Genomic DNA, 15541 nt, shown 5'->3' on the forward strand with positions numbered 1-15541 from the left:
GACATGGTGATGTTGGGGGCACCATTACGCTTGTGGAACTATAAGGACATAGTGACAACAAAGAACACGGTGACATTGGGGGACATGGTGATACTGGGAGTCACAGAGACATTGGAGGACACAGTGATGCTGGGAACATGGTGACAGGGGGACACGGTGACATTGGGGACATCGTGATGCTGGGGGATATGGTGGTGACTGCAGGGCACACTGTGACCTTCCTTACCCTCTCAGTCCCTCAGTTAGGGCCAAGAAGGATGCTCATGGTCAAAAGAGAAACTGTGAATCAAGTGGGAAGAAAGGGAGCCCTCGGGAAGGCACGCCGGAGGAAGCGTGCGCAGCTGCGGGGATGTGCATCGGTGCTGGGGCGGCTTTAGAGGGATTAGCTGGGAGGCAGGAGGCTGAGGAAGCTAATTATAAAGTTTGTGCAGAGATGAGAGAAGATTATAAGCCCTCTTGTGCACCAAGATTTTAAAAATGAGAGCAGAGTTCTTTCCCCGAAGACGGATGGGGATGAATGGTGAGTAAAGGTAAAAAGGGAGACGTGGGCGCTGGCTGGGCTGCGGCCGAGGAGACCGTGGTCGCCTGCAGTGTGCGCAGCAACGAGGGTCCTGCTGAGTTTGAACCCCGCGTAATCAGGGGAGACCCCTCATCTGATCCTGACTGCGTGCGTGGCAGCCGCTTGGCAGGCCTGGGCTCTGCTGGGCGGCTCTGTGAAGCACAGATGTCTTCAGTCAGCGGCACTTCTTGGGCCCCTGCTCTGCGTCAAGCAGGGGGCTGGGTGTCCCGGGGGGTACAGGTTCTGTGCCCCATGCCTTGGGATAGTTGGCTAGGAAGGGTATAGGGTGTGGGAAACACTGGGGAGCCGTGCTGAAATTGGGGCTTGCCCCGGACTTGGGGGCTGGAGAAGCCTCCACAAAGGAGGACAGCCGAGGCAGGGCGCAGAGAATACAGGCCGCCCTGCAGGCAGAGCCTCCTAGTCAGGCAGCTGGGTCAGAGTGGAGGATTCCTGCAGGACAAGGCAGGAGCTGGGACTCAGGGCGGAGAGGGCCTTGAATCGTGCAGTAAAGGCCTGGGCTTTTTCTGAGGACACTGCAAACCACCCGAGGGGCTTGGAGCTCTGGAAATGTCCCGAGAGAAGAGGGCTTTGGGACAACTTGGCTGGCCGGTGCACAGAACAGAATGCCATGTGGTGACCTGGGCAGGAAGAGCCTGCAGCTGGCTTTTGCAAGAGTCCCAGATGAGGCAACGGGGCTCCACCACGGCGGGAATAGAAGTGAACGGTTGGACGAATGGCCTTGACCCCGCACAGCTGGCCTGCAGCCCTATCTCCCACGTTGGTGGCAGCAGGCTGTGGTACTCACCTGCAGGGTTCATCTTCCAGAGACTTTGGAGGGATGCAGGGAAGCATCCTTGTTCTATTAAAGCAAACCTCCCTGTATAATGGAGAAAAAAGCATGGCATCAAGTGGTGATGAATGAAGTGGTGGCATCCTCTTTGAGTTACGAGTCTCCTTGTCTGCACTCCACCCTCAGGGTTTGGGACGAGGGACTCTGCTCCGGCCCTCCCACCTGGCTGCTGGAGGATGTGAGTGCAGAGAGCCTGGACTCCCCCATGTTCACACATGACACTTTGCTCTGAGAGGGAGGGCAGGGCGCCTGGGTCTCCTGACCACTTGTTCGGTATTCTTATGTCCCCTTATTCACCCACCTCCTTAGGAGGTAAACTCTACACTATTCAAAGGAGTTCAAGGTGGTAGAAGAGGGTAAGAGAAACAGCAAGAGAAAGGAGAGGAATGAAGGTGTACCGATGCTAGCTCTGTGCGCGTAAATTCATTGAATCCTCGTAACCACTATGCAGATCAATATGGCTGCATGTTACCAAAACACGGACTATGTCATCAACCTCCTGGATCACACAGCCAATAAGTGGGGGGTGAGGGGTGGGATTTGAATTCAGATCTTCCCATGCCAAACCTTTGGCCTTCCTTCTACTCATCAAAATGGATTAACCTGCCTCTACAAGTTTGAGTGGAGCAGATTTGGGGTGAGCAGGGAGCGCCTCTGTAACGAGGGGGAGGAAATGCACAGACCCGCTCTCTGACTTTCCTCTTCCTTCGATCCATTTCAGCTGCCTGGTCCTCCACACCATGAACAGCACCCCGAGGGATGCCCAGGCCCCCGGACACCGCGAGTGCCTCCTGCCTTCTGTGGCCCGGACCCCCTCTGTCACCCAGGTCATGCCAGCCAAGAAGATAACTTTCCTCAAGCGAGGGGATCCCCAGTTTGCTGGGGTTCGCCTGGCCGTTCACCGACGCGCCTTCAGGAGTTTCGGGGCCCTGATGGATGAGCTCTCGCAGCGCGTGCCGCTCTCCTTTGGGGTGCGCTCCGTCACCACGCCCCGGGGCCTGCACGGCCTCAGCACCCTGGAGCAGCTGCAAGACGGCGGCTGCTACGTCTGCTCCGATAAGAAGCCCCCCAAGACCCCCAGCGGGCCGGGCCGGCCACGGGGGAGAAGCCCTTCTCAGCAGTCACGGGATTTCGAAGGCTGCTGCGAGGCACCTGGAACGGCTTCTTCCTGCAAAAGTCTCAGAGCCCCGAGGAGGATAACGCTGGTTAAGAACGGCGACCCTCGATACCAGCAGACAGTGGTGCTCAGTCACAGGAACACCAGGAACCTGACGGCCTTTCTCAGCAAAGCCTCGGATCTGCTGCACTTTCCCGTGAAGCAGGTGTACACAACCGGTGGGAAAAAGGTAGGCTGTCGGGTATGACATTTCCTTAAAAGGTTCCCTGGACCTCAGCTCAAAACACTTAGGTGGAACTGGGAAGTTATTTCTTTAAAAGAGGCACTGATTGCCCTGCTACTAATTAAAGGTGAATAGAGTGGAGACATTCAGTCAGTTAATCAAACAAGCAATTGTTCTTCATATTTTCAGCTACCATTTAGCAAGTGTTTAGTACCTGTTCCTTGCACACTTTGTTTTCTTATCCAGTCCTCTTAACCTATTTTGGTGAGAGCTCAGTGTAGGAAACACAAAAGATTCAAAGTGCTTTAAGCAGAAAGCAATTTCCCGCAGGGCACTGGGGGGACTTTCAAATCTTTGGAAAGCTGCGGGAGCGAACTCCAAGTTGGGTGTGCAGGATTGGCTCCCAGCACCCTGCAGAAAGCTGCTAACTCCGCTCCAAGCCACTGTGATTGGGCTGAGAACGACCCCTCTGTAGTGGAACCGAAGCTTATAAAGCTGGGTCGGCAACCTGCCCCAGCTGCATCTTAATGCCCAGGGACACCAGCCACTGCTGCCTGAGCGCCATCGCCTCCCGATGCCCACAGACTTGCTTTGTAGCCACACACAGCCAGAAGCAAGAAGAGACAGTGTCTACCTCGCTTGCCATCCCAGGCTTGACCTACCTGATGGAACCCGATCGGCATCCGGCCTAACTGGCAAGAAGGCTAGTGAATGTAACTTTTGCCCTCCTGGGTTTTGCTGAACATGAATGTAACCCAAGATGGGCAGGCTGGAGGATGGAGGTTGATTGATCTAATCCACATAAACTCTCACAGTCTAGTCCTATAGCTACTGACACCTGTATACGCCATGCTACTTAAATTTATAACAGCAGCTACAGCAGCGCGTCCCCACCTAACAATGGAACCATCCCTCCTACCATCGAGACATATACCCCTGCTTCCCAAATTTGCATCCGTGCTGTACCATTCTCTTTCAGCTCAGTCACGATCCCACCTTTATACCCTCTATCTTAAGAGCCCTTTCTTTCATTTCCTTGTTAATAAGCATACCCTTCTAATTGGAGAAAACAAAAAAGAACAGATTCTGTACTTTAAAGATGGAACGAAATCCCCCAACGTCGCTAATTATAATGTAATGCTATAAATTGTGCAAATCATCAGATAGGCAGGATCCTTGGGGCCAGGTGAGATTTTTCTAAAAGCAGGGACCTGCTTCCTGGAATGCAATCCAGTACTGATGTTGCCTGCACGACCCAGCCTGGGATGTCATGATGGTGGGGGGTAGGGGTAGGTGGTGGGAGGATGACCCACGCGTCTGGGCAGGAGCCTAGAGAATAATTGGACGAGGGAGAGAAAGGCCATCTGTGCCTTGTCTTTCTCTGCTCCACTAGGGGCAGAAGCAGAGGCCCTGGGCTCAGATTAGACTGGAAAGCACAGATCAGACCCAAGAGAGGACTCTGCCTGGAAAAAGCGTGAGATAGTGAATCAGGTCTCCATATGGGAGCCCTGGACCTTCTGTTATGGTTGCTCTAAAAAATACACATTCTGGAGGGAGGAGTGTGGGCGGGGAAGCAAGTCAAAGTCTTCTTGAAGTCTTTTCCACCTGAGTATCAAGAATAACCTCTAAACCACAGACCTCGTACCAGGTGGAGGGAGGGCTGTAGGTAGAGAAAAAGATCATGGTGGGAGGACCTCAGCCCCCCGCCAGTCATGGATGTGTATTGAGGAGTGAATGGGATCCTTCCCTTGGATCAGAAATCTGGGGTGAGATGTGCAAATATCAGGAAAGGGACCAGCGACAGTGGATTCTCCCTCTACCTATGTCTCGCTGGACAGAAGCGGGTCCTGCAGACCACGCCTCCTGACTCAACACTCTGCTTCCCCAGGTGGACTCTCTGAAGGGTCTGCTACACAGCCCCTCAGTGCTGGTATGTGCCGGTCGTGAGCCCTTCAGACCTCTGGCAGTGGAAGATGTCAGAAGAAATGGAAGTGAACCTTTATCTGGGCAGACTTCAAGGAGGAAAAGTGGTGAGTTTGTTCCGCAGGATCCCCAGCCTTATTTGCACTGGATGGTGGTTTGGTAGGGCTGGGCAGGTATCCTTTCTAGATAATTTTAAAAACCTGCCTTTGGCTCCGGGTCTGGGGCATCCCATTTGTTTGGGGGTCTCTCTTGCCTCTTTCTCCTTCTCATCTCCATCAGCCTTAATAACTAGGTTGAACATTTGGCTGGGCTGAGAGAGATGGGAGTCTGGTATTTAAACAGGGATTAAGAGATCTTGAACGTTAAGCTTCTAGGATCTAAAATAAACTTTGTTAAGAACCATAGTGGGCATGACATTATGGAGGCAGTGGACCATGGATATGTGGCCTTTGCATCTTTCAAGAGTCATGACTGTCTTAGGCAACAGTGAGGACCCAACAGACCAAAACAAATGATAACCATTGATCATCTATCCATCCATCAATCTATACAGCCAACCATCCATCCGTCCAGGTACCAGAGGTAGCCTTCATTATTAAACAACAACAACCACAACAAAAACCCAAAAAGCAAAATTATTGGAATGACAATGGGCAAATTTTGGCGAGTAAACAAAATAATATCCTTTGTGAAAAGCTATGAAGAGAAAGACAGCAATGGTTTCGGTGATTGCATCATGCTGGGTGTTGGATGTACAAAGGCCCATCAGCCACAGCCCCTCCTCTGGAGGAGCCCCCAGTCTCATCTGGTGCTTATGGAGGAACAGGACTGAGCAAATCCTTCTCCTGCCCAGATGGACTCAGGAGGTCTGCTCTTCTGCCGGCCATAGGCTCAGCCTCTGCCGACCCCTCCCTCTTGCCAAGCATTAGCTCAGGAGATGAAATGAGAAAGTACCAAGGGCTACGTTATCTCTCGGGATCATGTCTCTCTATCCCCAGTGACCCCCTCTTCTTCTCTTTTTCATGGCTGAGGGGCAGGCTTAGCTACCACGACCTGCTGTCATGTGTCCAGGTCCTTCCTTGCAACCATTTATCAACCCCAAATCTTGATGAGCGTTAAGATGACAAATCATCACTAATAATTGCAAAGCAGTTTCCAGTTACAATCAGGTGTGTCTGCAGCAGCTTGATTTTTGCTTCCTGTGCCGTGGGTGGGTGTGAGCAGAGCTGGGATTTAGCTCTGGGCACCGATGCTCTGCAGTCAACTCTACGGTCTATGGAGAACCTACTCTGCGCCAGCGACTTTGCAGGAAGCTTTACATGCACTGCCTGACATCCTCAAAACAAACCTACCCGTTAGATACCATGACTCTTATTTCACAGCTCAGGAAAGAGGCTCTGCCAAAGACTACACAGCTAGGAAGTGGCAGGGTCGAGACTGAATTCGGACTTCAGGCTCATCTCGCTGGGCTCTGCTGGTTCACACCCTGGCAGCTCCGTGAATATTCGTTCTAGCATGGTTTCTGTCCTTCCTGCTGGTTGTGGAGGTGGCAGGGGTATACAGACCGTGGAAGGCTCGTGACTGGCCTTGACTCTTCTATCCCGAAGCTCTCGCCGGCAGCTCACTATCTTTCCTTCTTTTCTCTTGCTTGTCATCGTGCACCAGGGAGCTGGGGGCCCAAAGCCAAGCAGAGCGTGATCCACGCGCGGTCCAGGCCAGGCAGCAGGCCACGGCGGTTCTCCTTGCTGTTAGAGAGGTCTGGGCTCGGTGACCCCTCGGTGCCTCTGCAAAGTGCCTGCACGTGCCCTGCTCCTGACGGGAACCCTCAGGGCACACCTGGCCAGCTCAGCCCATCGGTAGCCGGTGAAGACATTGAGAAGAACGTGCGCGTGAACGAGGACGGCAGCTTGTCCGTGGAGATGAAAGTCCGCTTCCACCTACAGGGGGAGGACCTGCTCCTGTGGTCCAGGAGGGTCAGGAGGGCCAGCAGTCTCACAGCGGCCAGTGGGGTGGGCCCCGTCCTGGGGCAGGCAGATCCCCTCGGCTGTGTGTGGAGGGGACCCCCTAGGGACCCCTCGGAGCCTGGGGCACAGGGACTGGGGCCCTGCGAGGCAGGAGGTGTGGGGGCCTTTGACCGAGGCCGGTGGCAGCCGGGGTCTAGATATGAGATCTGGATGAACCCCCTTTATGCCCCCCAGGGAGAGCAGACAGCCTCTCAGAGGAGGTCTGGGCTGCCCCAGAGGTCCCACTCCAGGACCCCCAGGAGCCAAGGGGTCGCCAGCAGGAAAAGAAGGAGCAAAGACAGCGCCAGCCCTTCCTCCAGTGACAGAGCCCCTGAAGGCTCTGAGAACAACTCTTCTTTCTGCTCCAGGTCCCTGGAGGATGGTGTGGGCAGCTGTGGCCCAAGTCTGGCCTCGGGGGCTGGTGAGAGCACAGGCGAGGGAGCAATGCCGGGCCTCAGGGAGCACCGTGGCTGCCTGAAACCCGGGACCCGAGGCCCGGCAGACGCTTTTCCTGACTCCTCGGCAAGTGGCAGGTCTCACGAGGAGTCCAGTGAAAGGGGTGAACTGCACCAGGGCCGCCCCAGCAAGAAGAGCTGGGCCGCGACTTCCTGGGGGGCCACCCAGGGGGGAGGCCCCGGCTCCCCCGCTGTGAGCCCCTCGTCTGTAAGGAAAGAGGGCCCCCGGGCAGCCTCTGGGGAGGACGCAGGAGGCCACCGTCCACCTTCTGCCTGTGCCTCAGCCCCAGGCAGGAGCAGAAAGCAGCAGAGCAGAGCCGGCACCCTGTCCTTACCCAGCGTTTCTGTCCTCAGCCGAGGGTCCCAGAGGGGCCGCCCCGGGCAGCACCACCACCCAAAGGACACCCACTGCCCACTCGGCTTGCCTGTGTCCAGGCCAGTGCCAGGGCCTCCCAGCAGAGGCAGGGCCCGCCCAGACAGCCCAGCGCCTGGCCCTTCGGAAAGCCCACACAGCTGCGGGAGCCGGGCCTCCCGGGACCCGGAGCCCTGCTTCTCCGCCACTCTTTATTCCTGGGACACGCGAGGTTTCAGCAGCATTCCCATCACCCCTGTGAGCAATTCTGACTGTGCTTCCAATTTCCACCCCCCAAATTCCCCCGCTGCTGAGACCGAAGGGGACCCTGAGTTCAGGGCGTGTTCACCAGCTCCCACACCTTCAAACACATCTGGCTCTTTCAACTCGCAAGCTGATGGCCTGGGTGAAAAGGCAGGGGGTGACAGTCCCAAGCCTTCCTGGCCCTTGGTCCTGCCAGTCAGGTGGCCCGAGGGAGGGAGGCCGGGAGTGCACGGGGCCAGCTGCTGCTCGCAGCTGGGCGCATCCCCGGCCCTCGGTTCCCCCGGTGGGAAGACGCAGTCGCTGCCAGCCTCCCAGTCTTGGGGCGGCCAGGGCCCCTTCTCTGAGGCCTGCTCGGTGTGCAGCAGGTACTGTCCCATGCCTCGCAAGCCACGGCCCTTGGGCAAGAAGCATCCTTTGCGTACCCTCAGCCACAGCGAGGGCACCCACAGTGCTGATGGGGAGCCGGGCGGGGCCGAGGCGGGGGAGGAAAAGCTGGACGTGTGGCGCCCTCGGCCCCCTGGCTCTCCGGGAGGGGCCGTGGGGAGAGCAGTCAGAGCCGTGAGAAGGGGTGGCTCCCACCGCGGTCCCAAGCTCGGGAGAACGTTCCAGGAGAAGGTCTCGGGTGGAGGAGACCTGGAGGAGCAAAAGGGAGGTGGCTGCATGATGCTGGGCACCCTGCCCCGAGCCTCCCCAGGAGCGGTGGTCCGTGCATGGCTGAGCAACATCTCGGAGGAGCCCGTGAAATACGAGATGGTGGACGAGGGCGAAGACCTGGCTGGGCGCAGCCCGGAAGGTCCCGAGGAGGACCCTGTTGACCAATATCCCCCAGATGGCCTGGAAGGGTCAGTGCAGGCCAGACAAGTGCCCCTGGAAGGGGCGGCCAGTGAGAAAGCAGAACCAGGTGCAGCCCTCCCAGGGACGGGCAGCGCTGGTCCCAGGTCAGGAGAGGGCCTGCCTTGCAGTGGGGTTTCAGAAGCCCCTACGGAGGCCTGCAAAGGCAAAGGAGCGGCTGTGGACCGTGCGATGGGCCAGTGCGTGCTTCCCAGCAGGGTCTCTTCCTCCATACACATCATGAAGGCGCTGATGGGATCCAGGCCAGGCCGGCCCAGCAGTGTGCCCGAAGTGTCCAGCTCAGTGGGCAGGAGACTCGGCCGCTCGGCCCAGGCCCTCGTCACCTGTCTCGCCAGGCTCCGCTTCTTTGATGATGACCTTGGGTCTCCCGCTGGCAAAGTGAGGTTCACAGACTCTCCTCGGTACCAGGAGCTCCTGAGCACCTTGCAGGCCCTGTGGCCAGGGAGTGGCCTTGGGCACAGAGAGCTGGACTCGGGCCTCCAGGAGCTAGGCTGGGGCCAGGCCCTGCCGGCCCTTGGGTCCCACGCTGCAGCTGAGGACTTCACGCCAACATCCTCCTCTGGTGTGGATGTTGGCAGTGGTTCCGGAGGCTCGGGGGAGGGACACGGGCCCTGCACCGTGGACTGCGCCCTGGTCCCTGAGAGGATGGGGCTGCCCTCAAGCATCCCCTGCAAGAGGCCTGATTCCAGAATCTCAGGGAACCCAGAGGATCCGGGAAACCAACAGACGAGTGGTTCCGAGGCTGGTGGTGCCTCCAGCGAGGACAGGTCCGAAAGAAACAGTGGGGAGCAGATGTTGGGCAGTGACCTGGACCAAGGTGTTAAAAACACGATGCAAGAAGAGGGGGTACAATTAGAGGAAATAAAAGAGGAAAAAGAAAGAGCAGAACTGCAAGAAGAGGGTGTTAAAGGGTTTCCTGAAGAGGAAGGAATCACAGGACGAGAATCGTCAGGGGCGGGCTCTCAGGATGCGGCGGGTGCCAGGGAAGACAAGAGCCTGCAGGAAGAGCAGGGAGACCCCACCTCGGCCACACTGAGCCCCCCAGGGAAGAGAGAGAGCCCGAAAGAGCGCCCTAAGAGCCTCAGGGAGAGTGACCCAGACGCCAGCGGGAGTCAAGGTGGCCCCAACACTGAGCCTTCTTTGGAGAAGTTGTCCACAGCAGCTGAGACAGGCTGTGGGCAAACCCAGGCCAAGCTTACCCAGGGGGCGGAGGAGAGGGGCACTTCCACAGCCTGCAGAGGGCCTCTGGACCCTGACCCCCTCTGGGTGTCCAAGTTCCTGAAGAATATGGAGAAGGCCTTCATGGCCCACCTCGCCACTGCCACGGCCGAGCTCCAAGCCCGCTGGGGCCTGGAGAGCAACGACCTGCTGGACCAGATGGTGGCCGAGCTGCAGCAGGACGTGGGCCGGCGGCTCCAGGACCACATCGAGAAGGAGCTCCACAAGGTGCAGAGCCAGGTGGGGGGCACGGCGCCGGGGCCACCCAGGGAAGCCCTCCGCTGGGAGACGCCCCTGCAGACCAAGCAGTACAGGCAGCACCCCCAGGGCCTGAGTGACCTCTCAGCTTCCTCCGAGCACACGCAGGGCCGGGGGCCCCCCTCCTTCTCCCTGGAGGACGTACCAACCTTCAGAGGAGCCCTGGGGACCCGGCTCGGGGAGCAGGTTGAGGAGGAGGGGTTCTGTCCCTGCGAGGCCTGCATGAGGAAGAAAGTGGCCCCTGCATCCCCGGGGGACGCAGTGCGGGCGGCCAGTGCGCCCGTCAGAGAGGCCTTTGACCTGCAGCAAATTCTGCAGAAGAAGAAAGGAAGATGTGTGGACGGGGAGACAGCAGAGGCGGCCCCTGCAAAGAGGGGGATGGAGAGGGACCCCTCGGGGACGGACCCTGTCCGGGGAGCAGACGGAGGCCCTGAGCTGGGATCAGGCCAGGGCCCCGGGGTGGAGGTGGGGCACGAGACCCTCAGCAGAGATGAAGCCCCCCGGGGGGCAGAGGAGGGGGCAACTGCTGAGAAGAGAGAAAGGAAAACAGACCCCTTTGTAGGCAGCTACCCGGACGGGGTGGGGCGGGGGAAGCAGGGTGTGGGCAGGGAGGAAGGAGACCCAGAGGTGGGCTCTGGGGCTGAGGACACTGGGGCGGGTGAAGCCCCGGGAGGAGGTGACCCAAGTCCAGGAGGACAGAACGCTGGTGCCGAAAGTGCAGAGGCCCAGGGAGCTGACGGGGAGCAACAGGCAGAGTCAGGAGGAGGAAATCGAGGTAAGAGAGAAGCGCGCCCTCAGCTTGGCCTCGGACACCGCCAGTCGCGTGAGGCTTCTAGAAACAGCAGCCCAGACCAGGAGGGCAGGCCCACGCTGTCCCTGGCCCCAGGTGCAGGCTCCCCCCGCCAAAGGTCAGGCCTCTCGTCCTCCAGCGCATCATCTCTGGGGAACTGCTCTCGGCTCTCTCAGAAAAGCTCCGAAGATGAGCCTTCAGACAGACCCACGAGGAGCCTTGAAGACGAGGCCAAGGGCGTCCCTGATCCAGAGACAAAAGTCACAGGCACGTGTCCAGAAAGCTCCCCTTCTGAGCAAGACGGGGCCCCTTCAGGCTCGAGGATGCCAGAGCTAGGAACAGATGAAGGTCTGACTCCAGAGCTGGGGGAAGAGGGAGGCCCGGCTCCAGAGCAGGGGACAGAGAGAGGCTCTGACTTAGAAGCTGAGAAGGTAGTGAAAAGTCTCGCTTCCACAGAAGTGATGCTTAAAACCCTCCCCATGGACAGGACAGATGGCTTTGGCCAAGACGACTTAGATTTCTAAGGATCCAGCTGCAAGACAGTCCTGAGTCTGGAGCTCAGCCTACTGGAGATGCATAAGGGACATGGGCGAAGGTCAAGGACTTGCCAAGGGCATGGCCACCCCACACTGCCCCAGTTCTAAATTCTGGGGTTTCCAAGGCCCCGTCGGCCTGTCCACCCACTGCGTGAAAGAGGGCCATCCCAGATCTTCCGCATTATACGAGGTCAGCTGCCCCAGCATTTGCCTGCTGGGCCCAGGAGGATGGAACTGCCTGGCAACCGTCCAGGAGAGGTTTTGTTTGTGTGTTTGTTTTTTGCTGGTGAGTGTTTCCCTTGTTCTTTGCCTATTGATCTCCAGTTATTTCTCTCCTGGGCCTCTCCTGGGCACTGATGTCTCTCGACTTTGAAGTGCTTTTTTCTAGTCTTGACTATATTTGGTGATTCTGCAGATGTGAAAATTTGGAGAGAAGAGGATAAATTCAGGATCACTGGACAAAGTTTGTTCTCAGCCCCAAAGTTCAAGTGTCTTTCCTTAATTCTTTTCTTTTTTTGGAATGAAAAAAATTGGAAAATGCAAAAGAGCAGAAAGAAGGAAAAGTAGTCACTCATAATCCCACCCCTCAGGGATGACTCGTGGTAGCATTGGATGTATTTCTTTCCCATCATTTTTCTAATTATTTGATAGATGTGTATTTAAACTTCTTTTTTTAACATAATTTGAGAATTCCCCCCATTAATCTCAAAATCTTCATAAACCTATTTTTAATACCTGAATAATGTTTTTAATGCCCAAATAATATGAGATTATAAAATGCTTTTTCACCATCTCCCTTTTGTTGACCATTTGGATGGTTTCCATTATTTTTTCCATATATATATGTGTGTGTATATATATATATATATATATATATATATATATTTTTTTTTTTTCCCTGAATAGCAGATGGTTTCCTTAGGATAGATTCCCAGGCATGGAATTACTGGGTCTAAAGATATCGACTTTTTTAAGGCTCTTGATACCTTCCTTCTGTCAAATTGTTTTTCTAAAGGTCTACTAAGTTGTACTAAGTTACATCACCTGGTCTGCCACATTCTCAACCGTGTTTGGTAGAGTCATTAAAAATGAGAAATCTTTTGCTAATTTTATAGGGAAAAATAGTACCTTATTTTAACGTGGAACTATTTTAGCTATATTTGATTGCTAATGAGATTAAAGAGTTTTCTAGTTTTTTAAAAAGCCATTTGCATATAAATTATACATGTATGCCTTTTACCCATTTTCAGCTGGAATTCTAGCTTTTTTTAAACAAATTGATTTACACCTGTCCTTTACAATTTTTAAACACTCTGTTTTTCATTTTTGAGATTGAAAAAGTGCCCTTTCTCGGCAGGCTTCTCCAGCAAGCCTTGGACTAGGGCTGTCTGGATCGGGGGGTCCTTAGTGGGGCAGAATTTCCTGCAAGGGTTCTCACCAGCATACAGGACCACTCTGTGTGTTCAGAATTTTTAAAGTGGAGGTCTGTGCTACAAGAACAGGTATTGTTCACTGGTTGTTCAAATGTAAATGTTCATGTAAAAAATAAAGAAAATAAATACATTAATAATAGAAAATAAAGCAAATGTTGGGTGTAGGCTGTGTCCTCATGCCCAAAGTCATCTGTTCTGTTCTGTTTCTTTTCTTTTCTTTTTTTTTTTTAAATTTGTTTATTTATTTATGGCTGCATTGGGTCTTTGTCGCTGCGTGCGGGCTTTCTCTAATTGCGTTGACGGGGAGGCGCGCTACTCTTCACTGCAATGCACGAGCTTCTTATTGCGGTGGCTTCTCTTGTTGTGGAGCATGGGCTCTAGGCGCAAGGGCTTCAGTAGTTGTGGCTTGCGGGCTCTAGAGCGCAGGCTCAGTAGTTGTGGCGCACGGGCTTAGTTGCTCTGCGGCATGTAGGATCTTCCCGGACCAGGGCTCGAACCTGGTCGATGTCCCCTGCATTGGCAGGCGGATTCTTAACCACTGCACCACCAGGGAAGTCCCTGTTCTGCTCTGTTTCTGAATGCTGAAGATGTTCTTAATAAAATTTGACATGTTTTTAAAATTTCTTGTGGAGGCGAGTCTTTAAAGTTTTTACATTAAAAGTATATATGAAAAAGAATATATATATGTATCTGTATAACTGGATCACTTTGCTGTACACCAGAAACTAACACAATATCTATATACACACACACATATGTACATATGAACTGGTATCCTAGCCAGAAGCTCCCAGTGAAACAGATTGCATTGTGAGCTTGGATTAGATATGGTGATATGCAGGATTGTCTAGAACTTATTATTATTAGTTGACATGGAGCATTTACTGTGCACCTCTTCTGTGACTTGAGGTCCTCAGTCATTTCCTAAGAGATGTTCCAACCTCTTTGTTTCATAATCTGCTATCTCCCCAAATGACAGAGACAGCCACCACTGGCACCTACTGACCCGGCACTTCACTAAAATGGCATGTCCACCTCTGGTCAAGAGAAGGCAATGGAAAGAGGGTGGGACTTGGAGTTGGATGACCAGACTCAAGTTCCAATGATGGCACCTCAGTTGCAACCTCTGTGAAATGGACCAAGTAATATTTTGCTCACTGCATTGTTGAGAAGTAGATGAGATAACATATGAAACTTCATTACATGTGTATTGGGAAAATACCAATATTTTAATTAGAACTGCTAAGTTTTCAACGCCTATGATGTATCAGGTACCACAGGAACATAAATGATCTCATTTAGTCTTCTCAACGTGCCTGTGAAGTAAGCAAGTCGACAGTTATCCTCATTTCAAAAATGAAGTAACCGAGGTGGAGGAGTCTTAGGTAAACTTGTCCAAGTTCACGCAGTTAGTTAGAGGCAAAGCCAGGATTTAATCTCAGATATTTCAGACTCTGAAGTCCACGTCCTTTTCCACTGTATCATATTTTTTTCATTTTGATTTGGGTTCCCTAACTAAATCATTTAGCTAAAAGTGATCAAAGATTTGCTGAATGAATTTACTGCAAAAGAGTTAAGACTTAGGAAAGTAGATTAGATGGGATTTTTTTGTTCAACCAATTGTATTACGTCCTTAGTAATGTTCTAATTACATACAGACATTGGGAGCTTGAGATAACCTGTTTTTTTAAAGCTAAGAGTTGAACTCAAAAGTTTTCTAGCCACAGAATTCTCCTTTCAGTTACAAACTCATCTTCTTGAAGCCTCCAGGAACTGGGTTGGCCAAAAAGTTTGTTCGATGCTATGGAAAAACCCGAACGAACTTTTTGGCCAACCCAATATTTCTGCTTTTATATTAAAAAACTTGCTGTTAATGGAAAACTGCGTCTTCTTCTGCCTTGGAGATAAAGTATTTCAGGGCCATCAGCCAAGGTGGGGATCTGAAATCCCCACTGAAATCCCCGCTGAACGTCTCCTCTGCACCCCTCTTCTCTACAGCAACCATACCGCACAGCATTGCACAGGCCTCTGAAATTTAGCACCTCTTGAAAATGTTGGGCTTCCTGTAGCCCATCCCTGAATCAAAACTTGGTGCATTTGCAACTCAAAGAGTTGCCAAAGCACTTTTAGTATCAGTGGTAATGCAAGCATTTTTAGCCAGCAGAGTCTCACCTTGAAGTAAGTGGGAGAGGGAAGTGAGTGAATAGAAACCAAGCTCTTCTCCCCCCTCCTCTGTCCTTCTGCTGGGGATCAGAGATTTCAGATCAAAGGGACCGTTTTTTCAGTGGCTGGGAACTAAAGCCTCGTGTCCAGGTCCCATGCCAGAGATTCTGAATTTATTGGTCTGGAATCGGGCTCCAGCACAGCTGCTTTGTCCAGCTCCCAGATGTACGTAGCGTTCAGTCCAGGTGGCCCGTCACTGATTTAGTCCAGCTTCCTTTTTCCAGGTGAGGAGACACCCATCTTGAATAAATGAATTGCCTAAACCATGCGGCTGGATAAGTGGCTACTCTGAGAGCAGACCCCAGGTCTTTCTCTGGAGCTCACTTCATTTTCTGTCCCCGAGCTGAGCGAGGCCCTGCCGGAGAACTCAAGGAGCAGCCAGCCTTGTCACCCAGACCCTTGCGCCCCTCCCCTGCTTGCCCCCAACTCCCCCTGCCCGCCCCCCAACTCCCCCTGCCCTAGCTCCCTGTCCCTGAGTCTGACCT

General features: G+C 53.7%; 1 protein-coding gene across 1 annotated transcript; it reads left to right on the forward strand.

The window, feature by feature from the left end:
- The first annotated feature begins 1656 nt into the window (after nucleotides 1-1656).
- On the forward strand, nucleotides 1657-13621 carry RP1L1 (RP1 like 1). Its single transcript, XM_089912743.1, has 3 exons — nucleotides 1657-2755; nucleotides 4638-4779; nucleotides 6338-13621. The coding sequence occupies exons 1-3, from the start codon at nucleotides 2150-2152 to the stop codon at nucleotides 11386-11388; spliced, it is 5799 nt and encodes a 1932-aa protein (XP_089768869.1). The 5' UTR covers nucleotides 1657-2149; the 3' UTR covers nucleotides 11389-13621.
- The last annotated feature ends 1920 nt before the right edge of the window (nucleotides 13622-15541 follow it).

Source organism: Delphinapterus leucas, chromosome 6 (assembly GCF_059928025.1).
Source record: "Delphinapterus leucas isolate spDelLeu-1000000601 "Yukka" chromosome 6, BTC_Dleu_Yukka2, whole genome shotgun sequence".
Lineage (NCBI taxonomy): Eukaryota > Metazoa > Chordata > Mammalia > Artiodactyla > Monodontidae > Delphinapterus > Delphinapterus leucas.

Coding starts and splice junctions, on each gene's coding strand:
- RP1L1 (XM_089912743.1), top strand. CDS start 2,150: ATGAACAGCACCCCGAGGGATGCCCAGGCCCCCGGACACCGCGAGTGC. Junction 2,756..4,637: donor ACACAACCGGTGGGAAAAAG/GTAGGCTGTCGG, acceptor CTGCTTCCCCAG/GTGGACTCTCTGAAGGGTCT. Junction 4,780..6,337: donor GACTTCAAGGAGGAAAAGTG/GTGAGTTTGTTC, acceptor ATCGTGCACCAG/GGAGCTGGGGGCCCAAAGCC.